Genomic DNA, 20,407 nt, shown 5'->3' on the forward strand with positions numbered 1-20,407 from the left:
TCAAAAGCAAATGACATACAATATATGCAAGTAAAGTCACACATCAAAATCGAACACATAACATAATTAAGAGTAATTTTTGGCAAAACTCCTAATTTAAAGGTTAGAGATATGATGATAAGATTAATCTCTGATCTGATATGTACTAATATTTAAGTACGTAGTATTAAATTTAATCCAAATTTTATTTAAATTAATTTCATTTATTTCAAATACTTAATCACTAATGAACCGTACCCAATATCAAGCCGCACTGATACAACCCCAAACCGAGAATCAAGTATTTAAACCATTTAAGAGCGACCCAAAGTTAATAGTTAATAATCCCAACACTTTAAAAACATCCCGTTACAAACCAAAAACCGATAAACCAACAGAAAACTGAACGAAAACCCCAACTGACACTCTTAGTTATTATTATCGTATAAGTGTGACTTCGTTTTACGTGCACTGAGTGAAAAAGTGTCAACTATTCCCTTTTGTATCCTAAAGAAGGAATTCGAAAGGACAATTAATAACTGACGGCTTGTTTGCCTTTGCAATTAAACAAATCTACCCATCATTCCTCTGCAATCAGAAACGCCTTTTCATATCAATCTTCTTCTTCCATTGTTTTTACTTCAAAGCTTCAAACCTCTCTAATGGCAGGAAGCGATGATGAAACCCCGTACAATGATAGGTACCGAAAATTCCTTGTAAAAAGGAAAGATAATGTAAAGGGGCAGTTCATTGCATCCAGTCAAATTCATTTTCAACTAAAGCAAAAGCTTGAAATGCTTATGGAAGAGATGAAAGACATTGATGCTTAAATTGCTAAATGTGATAAGGAAGCGAGAAATAAAAACAAAGAAAAGAACTCAACAAGTGCTGAGGATGGCGAAAATAAAAAAATAAAAAAAAAGGGTAAGGATTTAAAAATTGGTAGCGATTTTAAGTCTCCGATTGATCTTGATAGTGATACGGATGAGGAGCCAGTCAGGAAGAGAAGAATTGTGGCTGTCAAAGGAAAAGGATGTGAAAGCAAGGGTGAGTGTAGTAAGTTTATATGACTTTGATTTAGACTATGAAGTTGTGGATTAATTTCTTCCTTAGTGCATTCCAAATTAGGTACTGGTAATATTGTTTTAGGATGTCATGAAATTGATGCTTTGCTAGCAATGTCTGCTTTCTATAATTTGTGTTATTAGTGGTCATTTTCCATTTTGGAGATGTTTAACTTATGTAATTTCTGTAGCATTTCTTTGCTTAATTATTAGTTGGTAAACTTGTGAAATTATGTTTTATTTCAACAACTTAGTAGACAATTAATTGGTGAATTGTTGGAAGAATTATAGTTGATTTTACTGCTTATATTTTGTTTGTTGGTTAACTTGTGAATTGATTGTCGGTAAACTTGTGAATTTAGATTTTATTTTAACATATGTAATGTTGAATATAAATATTTCTTTCAATTAACGAATTATTATAGCATTTATAAAGAAATATTCAGGACAAAAAATTACAAAATATTTTGATTGGGATTTTGGGATCGGATATTCATTTCAACTAGCTAGATAATAGAGATGCATAAGATTGCATTAGATTGCATTTGAAATCATAAAAGCAATTTCGGATTAGGACGTAGGTTCTAGACTTTTAAACACATGAAAAACAAGTGCAGAAAACACCTAAACTAGCACTAGGTCTACATCAAATATAAGATGATTTGCTGTCCTAGACAACGTTATGGAAGCACCTTCGTTCTCTTGAACATTGTAGCAATCGAGAAAATCCCTCAGCTTTCTTATAAGGCACTCAGTGATCACACCGTTTTCCTTTCAATGTATAATTCCACATCGAACTGAGTATCAAAGTTTTGGAGCACATTATGATAAGTTGTCTCAGGGTAATGAACTAGCCAATGCCTTGCAAAATCAATTGGGATATTCTGCATAAAAAAGTAGAATAAGAAAAGCGTGATTTCACATAATAAAAGCGTGATTTCACTAAATAAGCTCATACCGTGTGACAAGTACACTTATCAAAGTCTTATAATCAAGATACTTACAATAGCTGCTTTACGAAGATAGGCTGCAGTAAAAATAAATCGGAAATTAGGTGAAGGGCAACCTTGCGCAAGATCATCAATCCATTCATTGGTCTCGATCAATTCCGGAGAAGACCTCAGATAAGCCGGTATACGCCCAATACGTCTTTTACTAGAACTCCCTACGTCTTTACCTTTTCCTTTGCTTATCCTTCCCCTTGAAATCTGGACTACAAAAGCATTGTGCCCTGAGTAAGTGAAATACAAACTGTCCCCAGAATTTAAGCAATTATCCTTCACAAACTCAGGCCAACCAGCTTTCCAAGATAGTTTTCCAACCATTATTGACATCCTCGTCATCCTCTTCATGCACCATAGTTACTTTCCACTCTTTAACACTATCATGCAACAATATGCGTACACGCAAAGAACCATTGTCTAAAACATCTCTGAACACAACAGGAATGGGCTGAGTATACACACACATTTGAATTAAAATCATTGCAGGTGATAATTGGAATAGCACCAAACTAGAGTATAATTAAAAAAAAACTACAAACTAAAACGAAATAAGATGGAAACTCTGGTTTTTCCATACCACATACCAGGCTAATTTTCCCATCACAAAATTCAACATAGAAATAATTAATCAACATAGTAAGAATAAGAGGTCAAAGTAGATGCATTAGTAGAAAATATGTCCATTCACAATAAACTTCTATACATGCATAAGTAGAAAATTTTTATTCATTAGATCAGCAACCAAAAAGCAAATCATTCAATGACAATTAAATGATATAAAAATTCAAATAACTTATAATCAAAATTCACCAAACTTAAAATCTTTGATGCTGAAAAGCATACTACTCAACAGTTATAAAATATAAGATACTAGAAACACTAATTAAGATTAATGAAAATTCTGACTTATTAAATCCTTACCACGCTATGTTGATGCTCATTAGCATACTCAACAGTAAAGGAGGCAGTGAGTGAAGCCATAGAAGCCTTTATGTAAATGGAAAATCAAAGACTTAGCCCTTGGCTATTATATAAAAAATCTTCAAAAAAGGTTAACACCGTACTAAAATACTAATATATCTTTGGCAGAAATCAATAAGTAAGATTCTTTTCCAAAAAACTACATATTCCCATCAAAAATTTCAACATCGTAATAATTAGTAGATATGTTTTTTGTCATTCATATGTCCATTCACAATAAACTTATATACATGCATAAGTAGAAAATATTTTTTACAAAATTTTATTAATTATATTACTAATTGAGTTAATCGTTCATTAGTGTAAACAAATAATTCAAGTATTATAAAATTATTTGTTTACACTAATGAACGATTAAGTCAGTTAGTAATACAACGAGTCCTTTATTACTAATTGATTTAATTTAATTACTACGGAGTAATTGTTATAATATGATATATAATTTTTTCATTTATACGAATAATTACATTGACTTAATTGTTCATTAGTGTAAACAAGTAATTCAAGTATTATAAATTTTGTACAAAATAAGTAAAGTACAACAACACTAATTTTTTCAGACGAGGGATAGCAACGGGTCAAAATTGTAAAGATTCCACTGTCAAGAATATGAGAAAGTTACTTTCGTATTCCTTACCATAATCCTTACTTACACTCAAAATTTCAATGACACTAATCATGATAGGTAGAATAGAACAAGTAAAGAGATTAGATCACACAGTATCTAAATATGAAACGAGAACACCAATAACAACACAAAGTTTCTAAATCGAGTTCACAATTAACATAAGTCGGGTGTTTGGATAATAAACTCAGGACAACATTCACCATGATAATAAACTCACACTAGTGTTTGGATCAAACGTTTTAAGACCACATATGTGATATCTCACAAAGCCAGATTAATTAGAATAAATGGGAGTCTGTAGAATATTCCTCGGTCAGTGTCTGCAGAGGAAGTTCTTCACATGATACTTGAAATTCAGTCGAAGCATTCCAAAACTCAGCATATGGGTTATGATCCTTTTTACGCTTCACCTGCAATGGAAAAATGTTAACATCATATAGAATGTTAACATCATATAGAATGTTAACAACATATAGCAGCTTTGGGTGAAACAACTTCCAGAATGTAACACCCTAATAATTCTCTCTTAAAAACCTGTGAGAAACCTGTATATAACCTGAACAATTTCAAGAGAATTACTGGTGTGCTACCACCACGTGTTCAAATGTTAAGGCTATCTCATAAATTAGCAGCGGAAAACCAAAACAGTTTTAAATAAACCTCAAAACAAAGGAATTAAATTAAAATAAGTATTACAAGTTGGAACCATTAAGGCCCTTATTCAAAACCCAATAAAAGTAGTAAGTGATTAAATTCAGTGTTCAAATAAATTCAAACCCAAAGGAATTAGTGTCAAATAAAATCGAATTAAAATAAATTCAAACTTGCAAAAGAAATGAAATGCAAACAACCAACTCTCTACTCAAGATCCCACAACCCTGATGAATGTTGCATGTGTAAGAACCTGTGGTTATTCTGCTCCCCAATATTACAAGTGTAAAAATTGGATCTTCACAGGGTCATTGAAAGGCGAAGGCCATGACCAAAGAAAGACACACACAAAAGCAAGCAGTCAGCAAAGCTGAGTACATACAAGCTGCGAAAACAAATTAAGAAAATACCTAACATGCTACTAATATTCAAGCACAAGCATCATTAAATATAGACTCAATTCATGACTCGGTTATTAAATTTATTAAGACGTCACTAAATAATATTAACTGACGCATTTATTTATTTCATTGGATTTAGCAATAGACAAGGTTGTCCAACCCATGTCCCATTTGGAACATCAATAAAGAAAAACCCCATGCCTCCTTTCGGAAACATCAATAAACATCCAACGACCACGGGCACGACTCCGTGACCGTAGTTAGTATGAGATCTCACCTAACTCCTATTTTAGAAAAATAATATTTGAAATAGGAGACTCGTAGATCAGACGGCCTCGATAAAAGTACACGGCTAATACCCTATGTACCCCAACCCCTGATTGTCATTACACCAGATGTGCACCATTCCAGAATTTAATTGCTCATCCATCTTGCACTTTACGTGATTTACAGGTTTAGACTTGGTGATGAGTCATATACATTTCAATACAAACATCCCAAACAATTCAATCAAACATGGCAAATTCTCAATTTAGATTCTTGATTTATTAGTGATAAACAACATTTATTAATTATTCCATTACTACCTCGGTGTATAAACACCTTGAGTGCATAAGGCACCCCAAAACCCTAACCTCGTCTTACAAGACTTGAATTTCTCCTTTACTCATCCTGTTTACATAATCATGAACGAGTAATACTTTGATCTATACACCAATCACATACCTTTGCCTTTAAGTGCACCTTGCATAATTAAAGCACAAATAATACTTGCATAATAAACTAGTGCACATCATTGAAATTCACAATGTATAATCAGACAATATAACCCAGTCAATCCTATACATACATGATACTAAGTTCTCGATCCGTCCTTAAACATGCACCTACAAGCAAGGTTTCGTAACTTGTACATACCTTGTGTAAACAATCCGGTTGGCCACTTTAAAACTAGAAGTCGCCTTCTACAAAGTCCTCTCCTAAACCAAACAATTAGAAATAAATCAATACCAAAGCAATTAAAATTACAGCAATACTAAACTACTTTAAAACCTCTTAAATCATCAAAATAAAGCCTTTAAATTGTCCCCAAAAATCAAAGTTAGTAATATAACATCCCAACTTTAAGTTCATATGTTAGAATTATGAAAATATAGTGTTTTATATCAAATTACAGCAACTTTAAAGTGGGTAAATAAATCTGGAAATTTGTTTTAAATATATAAAATAACCCCATAAGCATAATTACTTGAATTAGTCATTATATAGCAAGTTAGTGTGTTAAAAACCCAAGGATATATCAATTCAATGCAATTAGAGGCTTCAAAATAAAAGGTATGAAATCTGAAAATTATTTTTAAAGTTAGAATATAAAGTTCGAAGCTTTTTCAATCACAAAATACTCACAATAATTATTTTATAGGTTTAGAAGCATAAAAACATGAAATTAACACTACTTGTTCATAAAAATTGAAACTTTAATAAATCTGAAACTTTATTTATGATTAAGATAATTATATTTTAATGTAATTTAAGGATAGTATGATTTGATGACTTGATTAATACGTTATCAAGCCCTAAAACATGAAAAATCAATACTTTAAACCCTAAATTCATACATATACCAAATCTGAAATTTTCTATAGTAATTTAAACATGTCAAAACTCATAAATTCATAATATTTTGCAACCCAAGTATAATATTAACCCATAATAACAATCCTTTAGCATAAAAACTAAACAAAGATTGCAACTTTAAATCAATTTAATAAAATAAAGAGAAGTAAAGAAAAGGGAAGAAGAAGAAGAGGCGAACTGCAGGGGAGGTGTGACTGTGCAAGCGGCCGGAGGTTCGGGTGGTTGGTGCGGCGGCAGAAGCTTCAAGGAGTTTTTTTTTTTTTTTTCTCTGTTTGCTGCCCGAATGAAGGAGAAGGAGGAAGAAGTGAAGCTGCTCTTTTTTTTTCACGTGAGAAGGGGGAGAAGGGTAAGGGTTTTTGAGGGTTTTATTTGGGCTTTGGGTTTCCTAATTAGACTAGGAGTAATATTTGGGTTTTGGGCTATAATGTTAAAATTGTTTGTAAATTAGTTAAAAACATATTAGTTTACTTAAATCTTTTCATAAAAATTAACTTATTTAATGAAACTGACATAAAAATATTTGTAAGAATAATATATAAATAAATTATAATTAAGTTAAAAAATATGGGGGATTACACAGAATGTTACCAGTAACTTAGTTTTGACATTGGAGCTACTAGGTTGGGGTTCAACTGACTGATTGTCACAGTCCTGCAAGCAAGTATAACATAATAGAGTTAACATATCCAGAAGAATACATGCAATTAAGGAAAAATATGAATTTCTAGTGTTACATGTAAGACCTTTCTTGTGTTAAGCTTGGTGGTATTGTAACCTAACTCAGCAAGGGTTTTGTTCCGAGATCCCTTTGGACGGCCTCGAGGTTTTTTTTTAATAATTGGATCTTTAACTCCATCATTGTTGGTTGTAGATCCTTTATTGATATTGGGGTTAGGTCTGGCACAACCGGTGTTCGGTGTCACTGCATGGGGTGATGCTTGGTGAGTAGATCTTGGTGTGATCGCTTGGGGAGTTGATTGTTGACTAGGAGTTGATCTTGGTGTGAATGCTTAGGGAGTTGATTGGTGAGTAGGAGTTGAACTTGGTGTGGTGGCTGGTTGAGGAACTGGAAGTGAAGACCCAATTTCAGAGGTCGGTAATGCAGTATTCTCCATCAGTTTTGCGCGTCTTGCTCTGACCTCTTCACGTAGCTTTTTAACTGCTGCTCGGACGGTCTCTACTGTGTCATCATTTACTGCAAACGCTTCCTCGCACAAAGATTCAAGATCGGGTAGCAAGGTGTTGTACCTTTTGCATTCCTCTGTTTGACTTGGATCATGGTATGCAACTTTGACCCGGGTGTGCCTCCTAATCACGTCTTTCCGCCATCGAGAAATTACGTATTTGGGGGGAATATCTTTGACCTTATTCAGATCCCACACTCTTATGACGTGCCTACATAGAATCCCATCCTTCTCAAACTTACGGCAGTCACAACTACATTCTTTTGTAACTGGATTGAATGTCACTGAGTAGAAATTGTGCCACTCAGTCACTACATCTTCATTGGTGCCACTTTTCCTGATCCAAACTCGATCTTCAATCAAGTACTGAATTGCAGTGGCACTTATAATGTCCTCGACCTTCGGAACAACATACAACATTCGAGCAAATTCTCTTTGGACTTCCTGAAATTTTGCATCAGTGTAAATTTTTCAGAAAAAATCTCTCCACTTTAAATACACTAACAAGAAGCCTGATGTATTTGCGGTCCCTATCATCAGCATATATCTCATCATCCACACGCTTTTTCAGAGCTTGAGAATATTTCTCTGGAAATTCATAGAGTTTAGTGTGCCTATTAACAAATCCATCAAAGAACCTATTAATGCTCTCAACCCTCTGCGTCGTTTTCATCCCAGCCCAAAAATACTCTTTCATATACGCAGGCACCCACATGTGCCTCTCTATAAACAACTCTTGGAGCCATTCATTTTCTTCCAAATCATACAACTTCACTGCTTCACACCACCTTCTTTGGAATTCATCTATTGTGAAGCTGTCGTATATCACATTCTTCAAAGGATTCTTGAAATCGTTATACCTAGAAATAAGGTCAGAATGTTTTCTATTACTCCACAACTTATAATGCACATGTAATTAACTCAGGAAAAACAACTCAAAACCTAATCCAAATAATTTAAACAGAATTTTATAAAGCAACACAACCTAATCCAAATCATCAAAATTCCATTTAGAATACAAGAGACATTTAACTCTTTAGCCTATCACAGAAATTACTTACTTGGCACACTTCCCAAGTTTCTCAGGAAATTTCCTCAGTATATGCCATATACACCATCGATGTCGGGTGTTGGGCATAACTTTGGCGAGTGGCTTCCTCATTGCAGCTGCTTGATCAGTTAAAATAGCCGCGGGAGCTTTGTTGCCCATACAAGTCAACCATTGTCGATAAATCCAAGCAAAAGTGTCACAGTCTTCACGTGAAACAAGAGCACATCCTAACAACAGAGAATGACCATGTTGATTCACTCCAACAAAGTTAATAAATGGGAGATCGTACTCATTTGTGAGATAGGTCGCATCAAAATAGACAACATCTCCAAAATCTTCATACGCTATTATACTCCTAGCATCAACCCAAAGTATATCCTTCAACTGACTTTCTTCATCCAACCTATGAGCATGGAAGAATTTCGGATTGTCAGCCTACATGTAGTCAAAAAACGTCATCATCGCTTTTGCATCTCCACCCGCCATCTTCGACCGTTTATCCTTATAAACCTCATGTTGCATATCTAACATTAGGCAAATTTCCATTCTCCGTGCTCATACATCCACGAATTTGAGTCACCGGTACTCCAACCTCATAATAATTAATCAATTTCCTACGAACTGACGGCGTCATCTTCTTCATACGATATTCTTTAACTAACTTAGCCAGAACGGGGTCCAAGGCATGAGTATGCTCCAACTCCACCGTTATCAAAACCCAAAGCCCTTCACGATTAACACTGCCGTAAATCCTAGCTTGGCAATAACATTTTTTCGACTTCCTTCTGCCCCTAGCAAGCTCATCCTCCAAGATGTCACCATTCTCATTAGCAACACATCTGCCAATTTCCATTAACTTTTCCCTTTTCTTTGCGTCACGCTTTGCCCTCATATTTGGGGCACCCGACCATTCACACTTCCAGGTCATTCCCCTTCTCTTTTTCTTAATCGTGAATGCACTTTGAACCCTGCTAACTCCAAAGCCACATTGCTCTGCGTATGATTTATAATATTCCTCTATTTTCTGCCAGCCATTGAACACCATTCCAACTTTTGGAGGTTCAACAGAGGTCATCACAGACTTTGTAGAAATAGTTTCAGGACTCTCTATGGTCTGAATTGGCCCAATTGGGGAAGAGGTCTCCCCCTCTATTTCTGTAAGGGAAATGTTTTCCAGCTTGTCTGTATTATGGCCTATTTCAATCAATGCCCCTAACTCATCCATCTCTGACCTTCTTCCTAAATTACTACTAACACCACAGGTCACAGTGAAGACACTAGTAGAAATCCACCCAACATCAGCCAAAACAGTAGAAATCCAAAAATAAGATTAGGTCATTGTAGACACCCATTTGTGTCTCCCCAAAACCAAACCCAGTGATGAGTACCTTTCACGTCGAATCATAATCGAATGAAACGAAAGTGTGTAAAGGTCTAGTGTTGCGGAAAGTTTTTATTTCTTTTCTCTTCTTTCTGTTTTTGAAAACTTTATTTTAAGAAAACAGCCAATCCAGTTTGTTTGGTCCATCATATGGGTCCAATAATAGTGTAGTCGGATGGGGCTTGAAAAGACCTTTCCAACGATATATTATAAGCCCAATTCCGATAAATATTTAGGAAGTTATGGCCAATTTACTAAACTGGGCCCGGTTTGAGCTTTATGTGCGGCCCAATGATCTAGGGGAGGGCCTAATGTGATTTATCATTCCTAATGCAATTAGGAATGGTTTTAGTCTTCTAGATTCTTCTAGAAGGTTCTTTTCATTCCTAATTCAATTAGCATTAATAAGTTGACTTTGTTGACTTTTCAGAGTTTTAATCAAAATCAAATAGCATTTTCGAAGGAATTATATTATTTTATCCTCCAGTACGGTAAACTTATCGTATTTTCGAAAATGCGTTAAAATCAAGACTGGCGTCCAACCCCAGGCCTTGGCGCCTGGCGCTAGCCACTGGTGCCTGGCGCCAGCTAGCCAGGGTTGGCGCCAACCTCGTTTTGCGTGCGCCAGACTCTGTTTTGTTAATTTTATCTTTTTGGCTGATTTTCTCTATAAATAACGTATTAAAACTCCGTTTTCGATAACGAGATATCACCAATTCTCACCAATTCTCATCAAGTTTTCTTGATTATTCTCTCTCTTTCTCTAATTCTCTCTAAACTTTGCTTTTCATACAAAATTCCGCATTCGCAAGATCTAGAAACACCTAGCCATATTCGAAGTTACCTTCGCCCTAGACGTGAAAGGTTTTCATTTCTGAGGGTTTGGTCCCAAATCTCTCTTTCAATTATTTAATTTAATTGTTTGTTTATTATTTTCCTTGAAGTTACTAACGTGTGTATTTTGTTATTAGAAAGAGGTACGAGGCATCAAAGTAAGTACTTTATTGATTTATTGATATTGTGATGTAGAAATCATGTTTAAATTGTTATTATGATTCCTAATATCATGTTTAGGGAAAATGTTATAATATCAAATATGTTTATTATGATTCCTGCGATGCTTCCTATGTTCTTCCTAATTTTTATGATTGTTAGTATCATGTTAGGGCTAAAGATTTGATTTTTATTGTTTAGTGACATGCTAGGGTTTATTATTAATCTTGTTAGTATCATGCCTAGGATCTTGCTATTTTTATTATGCTTTAATATTAACATGAACATGATTATGATTATAATCGTTATAATTTATGATTATGAATATTATTATTATTATTATTATTATTATTATTATTATTATTATTATTTTGATGATAATTATTTTATTTATGATGATATTATTATTATTATAATTATTATTCATGATATTGATTATTTATTCTTTGTTGCTTGATATTTATTATTTATTGCTTGATCACACCTTTATTGCATGTTTAAAGGGAATTTTTGTACTTGCAATCGCGCTTAATAAAATAATTAATAATCTTGTTAGGGTTAATGTGATTATAATTTCAAGTGATCGTCAATAATAGTTTGTTTGTGCATTAATATTCAACCAACATAGATAAACAGGTTTAGGGTTAATCCTATTGATTGCATGTTAGTCAAAAAGCGCACATGAATACGATCAGAATAAAGTAGAGGCCTATTATTAGGGCAGGTTCAATCTCTTTTAGGTTGGATTTGTACCTTCATCCCCGAACCCTTATTTGGTTCTAGACCTTATGGAGTTGACGATCTCTTGGATCGTTAAGGGGTGTAACCTTCACCTCGTGAACGGTTTACAAGTTCCTAAAAAACTTGTTGGCGACTCTTTTGCTCTATCTTCTTCCCTTTTAGACGCCACCGTACTTTAGTGTATGATCACAGTGGGGTTCAAGCTAGTGGGATTTTTAAGGCTTGAAATTATTCCCTACAGTTTTTGGCGACTCCACTGGGGAGGATTTCTATTTTAATTCCTGAATTTGTTTCGGCAATGATTTAGAATGAGTGGATGAGACTCGAAAAGTTCTAAGTATTTCATGTGCGTAATTTTGATTAACATTATTGTCATATGCATAAAAAAGATCTCATTGGAAAGACCATCCGTAATGAGTTAAAAACATAGGATTTTACACGTAGGAAATTTGAGGAATATCTTTCACAACTAGGACTGAAATAACACCGCGCGAAACTGGAAGATTTTATCGATCACAGAAAGCTGCTGAGGCATGTGGGAAGTAGCGTTAGGGGCCAGAGCATTGGCGCCAGTATTTTAACCGTAGCGCCAGACACCAGTATTGGCGCCAGGCGCTACAGTTAAAAGCTGGCGCCAGTCTCTGTTTGCTGGCGCCAATTTCCCCCAATACCGAGCCAGAAATATGTGTTCTAATTTCGACCAGTTTTTCGTATTGTTTGCTCGATCCTACTTCCTGATTGAATTTTTTCTCACTTTTCTGAAACCCATATGTGTTCTACATATGGACATAACCCTCTGGGTATTCATGCTCCATCTACCCGATTGAACGCTCAGTGCAACAAAGGGTAAATCCGAGATGTTGAATTCACCAAACCATGGAAGCGAGTTTTTTTCTAAAACTCGCGGTGTCCCATCCACTCGCGCCAACCCTTCACGGTTAGGCTTCCGCGCGGTGCATCCGGACAATTAACCATGGACCCTCTATTGACTAAACCATATCCCGAACTTTAGAGAACTAGAGCCATGGTTAGGTTGCAAACTCATTGCATCATATTGTGCCTACTTAACTAATTGTGCATTATTTGTTGTGCATACTCTATGTGATTTTTCCTAACCGTTTGTTTGACTTGTGTTAAGACTAAATAAACTGATTAATGACTAAAGGACTTTTTTTAATTAATTAATTAATTAATTTGAGCTAATAAATAAACATAAAATCGAGTCATAGTTCCTTTAAGTCAACCCGGATTTTTATTCCCGTATACTGCACAAACGTCAACTTGTTTTGGTCATAGCCGGAGTTCTAGGAAGAAATACGAGTCGTACAACCTATGGATCTGTATCCCCGAGTTTTATCTTTAATTTGGCGTTGGTTTCATCCCAATCAGAGTCCCAGATCAAAAGCTATGACTAAAATACCACAGTCTGTCCAGTTTAATGCATATACGTGAAGTCTTAACTTAGTCTTTGCTTGAGTCTAGTCACATTGTCTAGCCACATGGTCATGACACGAGTCTTAACATGTCACCTACACTCACTAGTCTTAGCACACACTTCGAGTATGCATCACCATGACCATGTATTAGGTTCATGCACAAGTCGGTCTTTTCCGTCATTTGAGTCGGGGGGTACATTCTATTCCTAATTCTTCATATCCCTCCATCTAAATCTTCTTTCACATTCTATTCCAATATTTCTTCACTTCCTCCATCCATTGCATGTTGAATAAAGTTTGAGTCAAATAATTAACAATAAATATCCCCACTTTCCTTTTCCACAGTACTTGGTCGAGGAGAGAAGGGCGATTAATCAAGGACAACCTCTTTGTTCAAGTCTCACTTTTTGATAAACCAATTCATCAAAAAAGGAAGGCTAAAAGGATAATGGCAAGTCAAGAAGAAGTCAATGAGCTTAGGAACCAATTGGTTACCATGACTGAAACAATGAAGCTACTCACACTCAAGGTCGATGATCCCGTGAAGCAACAACAAATGAACCTCATGCAAGAAAGTCTAAGCAAGCTATCTAGTGACTATAAATTTTAGGGCATGAGTTCACAAGGGGTCTCGCTGGACAAGGAACTTCTTCCACATAATTTCAACGCCACTGACATCCCTAAATTCAAGGCAACAGATAACCCTTACTTCCATTTAAGAGCTTTCGAAACTATAATGAACATTAAGGGTATCGATAAGAAGATTTTCCCCTCTCTGTTCCCACTATCTCTTGAAACCGTTTTCCAACAATGGTACTTCTCACTTGATAAAGAGAAAACCTCTACCTGGGAATCGATAGTAAACGCTTTCGTTGATAGGTACAAGTGCAATATCCAAGTTGAAACCGACCATAGACAACTTGAGATGCTAAGACAAAAAGAGAATGAAGGTTTTACTTCTTTCTTTAATAAATGGAGGGAAACTTCCGCTAAGATGATTGAGGTCCCCACCGAAAAGGAATCTGTGAGGATGTTTATCAAGAATCTCCAAGAAAAGTATTCGAAGCATTTAAAATATCAACACAATTTGAATACTTTCAAGGCCGTTTATGACATCAGAATTGAAATCGAAGATGACCTCGCAAAGCAAAAAGCTACTAACAATAGTAACCACGGTGGCTGGAAAGGAAAGAAGAACGACAATCCTTCTTCTTCCGAAAACGCCCACTCTAGTAACAATGTTAGTACCTTTGATCTCAGTGAAGTTTTAGCCATAGATAACCAAGGATCTAAGAAGCAACTAAGGAAAGACTTCACCCCCATTGGGATGAGCTACGATACTACCTTCGATCGACTCCATGCCAAAGGACTCATTACTCCCATTGGACCTATTCAAGATCCTGCACCTGAAAAGAGATTGCCTAGTTGGAATCCAGACGAACACTGCAAGTACCATCAAGGTAAGGGTCATACTACTGAGAGCTGTTGGAAGCTAAAGGAGGCTATCCAACATTTGATTGATAATAACAAGCTTCCCATGCCTCCGGTTAACAAGAAGAGCGAGTGATGATAAAGGAAACAACACAAGACAAGAGGCGAGCTTTAACGACAAGATTTCGTGACCTCTTTTTTCTATTTCTTCTTAATTTTTTACCCTTTCCCCAATAAGTCTAGCATAGGCACCCTTTTAATCTCCATAGATTTATTTTGTAGGATCATTATATATTTTCCTTTAATAAAATGAGCATTTATTTCCTTATATATGATCATTTCATTTTATTACAAAAAAAAAAAAAAAAAAAAAAATCCATGTCGAATTAAGCACAAGGTATACCAATGATTTGAGGCACCCCTTGTAGCCACATCATATCTCCTTTCACCTTTCAAATTTACAATCCTTTCTTCATAAACCACTTTGAGCCTCGTCTAACGATAAACCCTTCTTTTTTCAACCTACATCTACCTAACCTTGGGATGGGATGGTGTGCAAATTATGCAATTCTAAAAAAAGATTGAGTGATTTCAAAAGATCAAAATAAATAGCAAAAATAAGCAAAAAATAAATAAATAAAAGTGTACAAAAGGGCAAGTGTTCCAATGTCTTTGATATGAAAATATCTTTGATATGAAAATATCTTTGATATGAACACGTCTCAGATTGCGTCTCTTATCGAGTTCTCGGTACCGTGCCTGAGAAACATGAATACCAAGTGAGTGATAGACCGCATGATCGGGATTGCCCACACTTATAAAAATAAAATAGATTCTAAAACAAAAGAAAGGGCTAAAAAAGAATAGAAATTCAAGCATAAAAATATAAAGATTCAAAAGTGAGGTTGCACACCTTGGGGGCTTATCTAGGGTCTTGAGCCTTTATCCCCTTCTTCTTCAGCCTTTAGCCTAACCACGTTACAACCCTTAAAAATACCTTTTTGAGGTATACACACTTGTGCGAGGTTCGGCTAGAGCTACGTTCGGCCTGATTCCTAACGGATACGTAGGCAACCTCACATCGAGGTGCGGCCGTAATAAACATGCATTCATATTCACATTCACACACTTACACCATGATCATATCAAGGGATTTCCTATGCTCATCCCTATTCATTTAGAGCTAGACTTGGGGGCTTGATCCCTACACCATTAGATTACCTAGCCTAAGAGTCACCACCATTTGACTCTTTTAACAAATAATATCTTTCCACACACTTAGCTCTTGAGGCCTAGCTTTAGTGTCACTTTCACACACTACAAAGATACATGACCAAATATACTTCCCTTAGGAACCCTTTGTCATGAAATCTTAACACAACGTTGAAGCATACCTTATCATATCAACATCAATCATAATTGTCATTACATAGAAGTATGAAGTGCTTAGCCTCCGTGCCTAAGTTACCCAAATACTTTCATCATGGAGTCAACAGTTGAGATAGCCTAGGATGGATTAATCCTTGCACCTTGAGAGATAGTATCAAACAAAGTTCATTCAACATGCATCTTCAAACTTTCGATTCTTTTTCGTGTCTTTCTTTTTCGGGAGAAAGTCGGTACGTACCCTCCACAAAAATGACGAAATTTTTTTGTTTTTTGCATTTTTGAGTCGCACAATCACATTACAATGCACACACGAGTCATGTACACATTGAGTCATGTCGTGTCATATCACTTTGATTTGAGTCACACATGTCATTTCACTTTGAGTCGAGTCAACCTCGAGTCAGTCAATCACATCGAGTCAAGTTTATACCTTGAGTTGTGTCAAGTAAACGAGTCAAGCAATGCTAAGCCTTAGGTCAACCCTAAGATAATTAAAAAGATTGGCAAAGTTCTATAGTAAAAAATAAATACAGGTGTAGCAGAACAGGGAAGACCCTATCACAGCGTTCGGCGACAGAATCAATTCTTGGCGCCAGAAATATCTCAACAACAACAGAGCTCGAAGCCTCTCAGAAAGGTGATTTCGACTTCATACAGCAATTTTGGGTTCCTTGGTGCGCCAGTTAGCCCCTATAAGCAATTTGACATGGTTAAGTAGTCATTTTGATTACAATCACAATAAGGGGTCGACCTGATGAAAGATCGTCTCGCTTAGCTTAAAGCGCCTAAGATATGGCTCATTACGGAAACACCGACATACTGGTTTTAGTGAAAGCAAAGTTCAGGCGAGCTTTAGAGATCGACAAATGTTGGTCTTCGGAAATTTTTCTTCAGAACATTATCGCAACAAACATTCAAGCACCAAAGCTCTATTGTTCAGAGACGCGTGAACATTTCCATCAGAAGCTCTTTTGCTCCAGAGACGCGTGGGCATATCATCAAAGCTCTTTTGTTCAGAGACGCGTGGACATTTCCTATTTTCAAAGCTCTTTTGTTCAGAGACGCGTGGACATTTCCTATTTTCAAGCTCTTTTGTTCAGAGACGCGTGGACATTTCCTATTTTCAAGCTCTTTTGCTCAGAGATGCGTGGGCATCCTATTATTAAACTCTTCGTTCAGAGACGCGTGGACACCTCATTCAGAAGATCATATAAAAAAGGAAGCTCTTTGTTCAGAGGCGCGTGAACATATCAAAAGGAAGCTCTTTGTTCAGAGACGAGTGAACATCGAAACAGCAAGGTGGCGTTCCCTAGATTATGGAGAGTTGTCACAAACAACTGAGGATTGTTTCAAGAGAAGCAATCTTCGATAGTATTCCCTTGGACGCGGAATATTATCAATGCGGATGGAGATTGTTTCAAGAGAAGCAATCTTCGATGGTATTCCCTTGGACGCCGGAATATTATCATTGCGGAGGAGGATCGTTTCAGGCGAAGCAATCTTCTAATTTGGAAGCAGTTACAGGCGTAGCGGTTTTCAAGCGGGATGACATTCTCTAGCTTGCAGGAGGTCATCAAAACAATTGGTTACTTTCAGAGACGTGTGCTCGACGGTGCAAGATACGCGTTTCTTAACTCTTTTATCTGTTTAACTAATGTTAGTTTTGCAGGTATCGGCGTTACAAGATTGATTTAGGATCGCAGAACGTTCTGAATCATTCTCCGTCCCTATCGATACTTTGACTTTTGTTTTCGAAACTTGCGTTTCTCCAAACTCAGTCAAAGTGGGGGCTTCTGTAGACACCCATTTGTGTCTCCCCAAAACCAAACCCAGTGATGAGTACCTTTCACGTCGAATCATAATCGAATGAAACGAAAGTGTGTAAAGGTCTAGTGTTGCGGAAAGTTTTTATTTCTTTTCTCTTCTTTCTGTTTTTGAAAACTTTATTTTAAGAAAACAGCCAATCCAGTTTGGTTGGTCCATGATATGGGTCCAATAATAGTGTAGTTGGATGGGGCTTGCAAAGACCTTTCCAACGATATATTATAAGCCCAATTCCGATGAATATTTAGGAAGTTATGGCCAATTTACTAAACTGGGCCCGGTTTGAGCTTTATGTGCGGCCCAATGATCTAGGGGAGGGCCTAATGTGATTTATCATTCCTAATGCAATTAGGAATGGTTTTAGTCTTCTAGATTCTTCTAGAATGTTCTTTTCATTCCTAATTCAATTAACATTGATAAGTTGACTTTGTTGACTTTTCAGAGTTTTAATCAAAATCAAATAGCATTTTCGAAGGAATTATATTATTTTATCCTCCAGTACGGTAAACTTATCGTATTTTCGAAAACGTGTTAAAATCAAGACTGGCGTCCAACCCCAGGCCTTGGCGCCTGACGCTAGCCACTGGTGCCTGGCGCCAACCTCGTTTTGCGTGCGCCAGACTCTGTTTTGTTAATTTTATCTTTTTGGCTAATTTTCTCTATAAATAACGTATTAAAACTCCGTTTTCGATAACGAGATATCACCAATTCTCACCAATTCTCATCAAGTTTTCTTGATTATTCTCTCTCTTTCTCTAATTCTCTCTAAACTTTGCTTTTCATACAAAATTCCGCATTCGCAAGATCTAGAAACACCTAGCCATATTCGAAGTTACCTTCGCCCTAGACGTGAAAGGTTTTAATTTCTGAGGGTTTGGTCCCAAATCTCTCTTTCAATTATTTAATTTAATTGTTTGTTTATTATTTTCCTTGAAGTTACTAACATGTGTATTTTGTTATTAGAAAGAGGTACGAGGCATCAAAGTAAGTACTTTATTGATTTATTGATATTATGATGTAGAAATCATGTTTAAATTGTTATTATGATTCCTAATATCATGTTTAGGGAAAAGGTTATAATATCAAATATGTTTATTATGATTCCTGCGATGCTTCCTATGTTCTTCCTAATTTTTATGATTGTTAGTATCATGTTAGGGCTAAAGATTTGATTTTTATTGTTTAGTGACATGCTAGGGTTTGTTATTAATCTTGTTAGTATCATGCCTAGGATCTTGCTATTTTTATTATGCTTTAATATTAACATGAACATGATTATGATTATAATCGTTATAATTTATGATTATGAATATTATTATTATTATTATTATTATTATTATTATTATTATTATTTTGATGATAATTATTTTATTTATGATGATATTATTATTATTATAATTATTATTCATGATATTGATTATTTATTCTTTGTTGCTTGATATTTATTATTTATTGCTTGATCACACCTTTATTGCATGTTTAAAGGGAATTTTTGTACTTGCAATCGCGCTTAATAAGATAATTAATAATCTTGTTAGGGTTAATGTGATTATAATTTCAAGTGATCGTCAATAATAGTTTGTTTGTGCATTAATATTCAACCAACATAGATAAACAGGTTTATGGTTAATCCTATTGATTGCATGTTAGTCAAAAAGCGCACATGAATACGATCAGAATAAAGTAGAGGCCTATTATTAGGGCAGGTTCAATCTCTTTTAGGTTGGATTTGTACCTTCATCCCCGAACCCTTATTTGGTTCTAGACCTTATGGAGTTGACGATCTCTTGGATCGTTAAGGGGTGTAACCTTCACCTCGTGAACGGTTTACAAGTTCCTAAAAAACTTGTTGGCGACTCTTTTGCTCTATCTTCTTCCCTTTTGGACGCCACCGTACTTTAGTGTATGATCACAGTGGGGTTCAAGCTAGTGGGATTTTTAAGGCTTGAAATTATTCCCTACAGTCATACACACATCAACTCAATCAAAACCACTATATAATTAAACAGGTTCACAATCAAAATTCAAAGGAAAATTTAGAAACCCTGCATTAATTTAATGTGATTCAAAACAAGACTATTAGAACACTGCCTAACTCCAACACACTACATAACAACAATGTGGCCAGATTATGAGGTAATTACAGAAACAATTTCACCAATTTAAACAGATGTATAACAACATGAACACCAATTTCACCATATTACAGAAACAATTTCACCAATTTACATCAAAGAATACACAAATCAAGTAGTAAAAAAAGTACATAACACCGATTAAACCTACATTAACACCAATTTCATCAGATTAAAGCATCAATTTCGCAAATTTTTACACAAATCAATCTCAAAACAAGCAAATTGCAAGTAACTGAAATGAAACAATTAAAAGCTTAGTATAGTTTGATCTAACCTCCGAAGCAACCATTTAAAGGAACTGGTGATCCATGGCGATCTAAACCATGACAAAAGTGAGGAAAAATTGAGGAGATGCGACAAGAGGTGGAGCAAAAATTGGGACGACAGTGGAGAGAGAATGAAGAGGATGAGCAAACAGTTGGGTAGGGGGGAACTTGACGCCGTTAGTTCACCTCAAACCCCAACATTTACAAAAAATAATAAAATAATCACA

At 35.6% G+C, this 20,407-nt stretch overlaps 1 protein-coding gene across 1 annotated transcript; it reads right to left on the minus strand.

Annotated features, from left to right (window-relative positions):
• Positions 1–7,356: 7,356 nt before the first annotated feature.
• Positions 7,357–9,806, minus strand: LOC145627707 (protein FAR-RED ELONGATED HYPOCOTYL 3-like). The gene is made up of 4 exons (XM_081680060.1): positions 9,111–9,806; positions 8,592–9,016; positions 8,036–8,390; positions 7,357–7,974 (listed from the first exon to the last, which is right to left on the minus strand). The coding sequence occupies exons 1-4, from the start codon at positions 9,804–9,806 to the stop codon at positions 7,357–7,359; spliced, it is 2,094 nt and encodes a 697-aa protein (XP_081536186.1).
• Between the last annotated feature and the right edge of the window lie 10,601 nt (positions 9,807–20,407).

The sequence above is a fragment of the Chenopodium album genome, chromosome 4 (assembly GCF_948465745.1).
Source record: "Chenopodium album chromosome 4, dcCheAlbu1.1, whole genome shotgun sequence".
NCBI lineage: Eukaryota > Viridiplantae > Streptophyta > Magnoliopsida > Caryophyllales > Amaranthaceae > Chenopodium > Chenopodium album.

Coding starts and splice junctions, on each gene's coding strand:
- LOC145627707 (XM_081680060.1), bottom strand. CDS start 9,806: ATGGATGAGTTAGGGGCATTGATTGAAATAGGCCATAATACAGACAAG. Junction 9,017..9,110: donor AGAATGGAAATTTGCCTAAT/GTTAGATATGCA, acceptor GACTACATGTAG/GCTGACAATCCGAAATTCTT. Junction 7,975..8,035: donor GCAAATACATCAGGCTTCTT/GTTAGTGTATTT, acceptor GCAAAATTTCAG/GAAGTCCAAAGAGAATTTGC.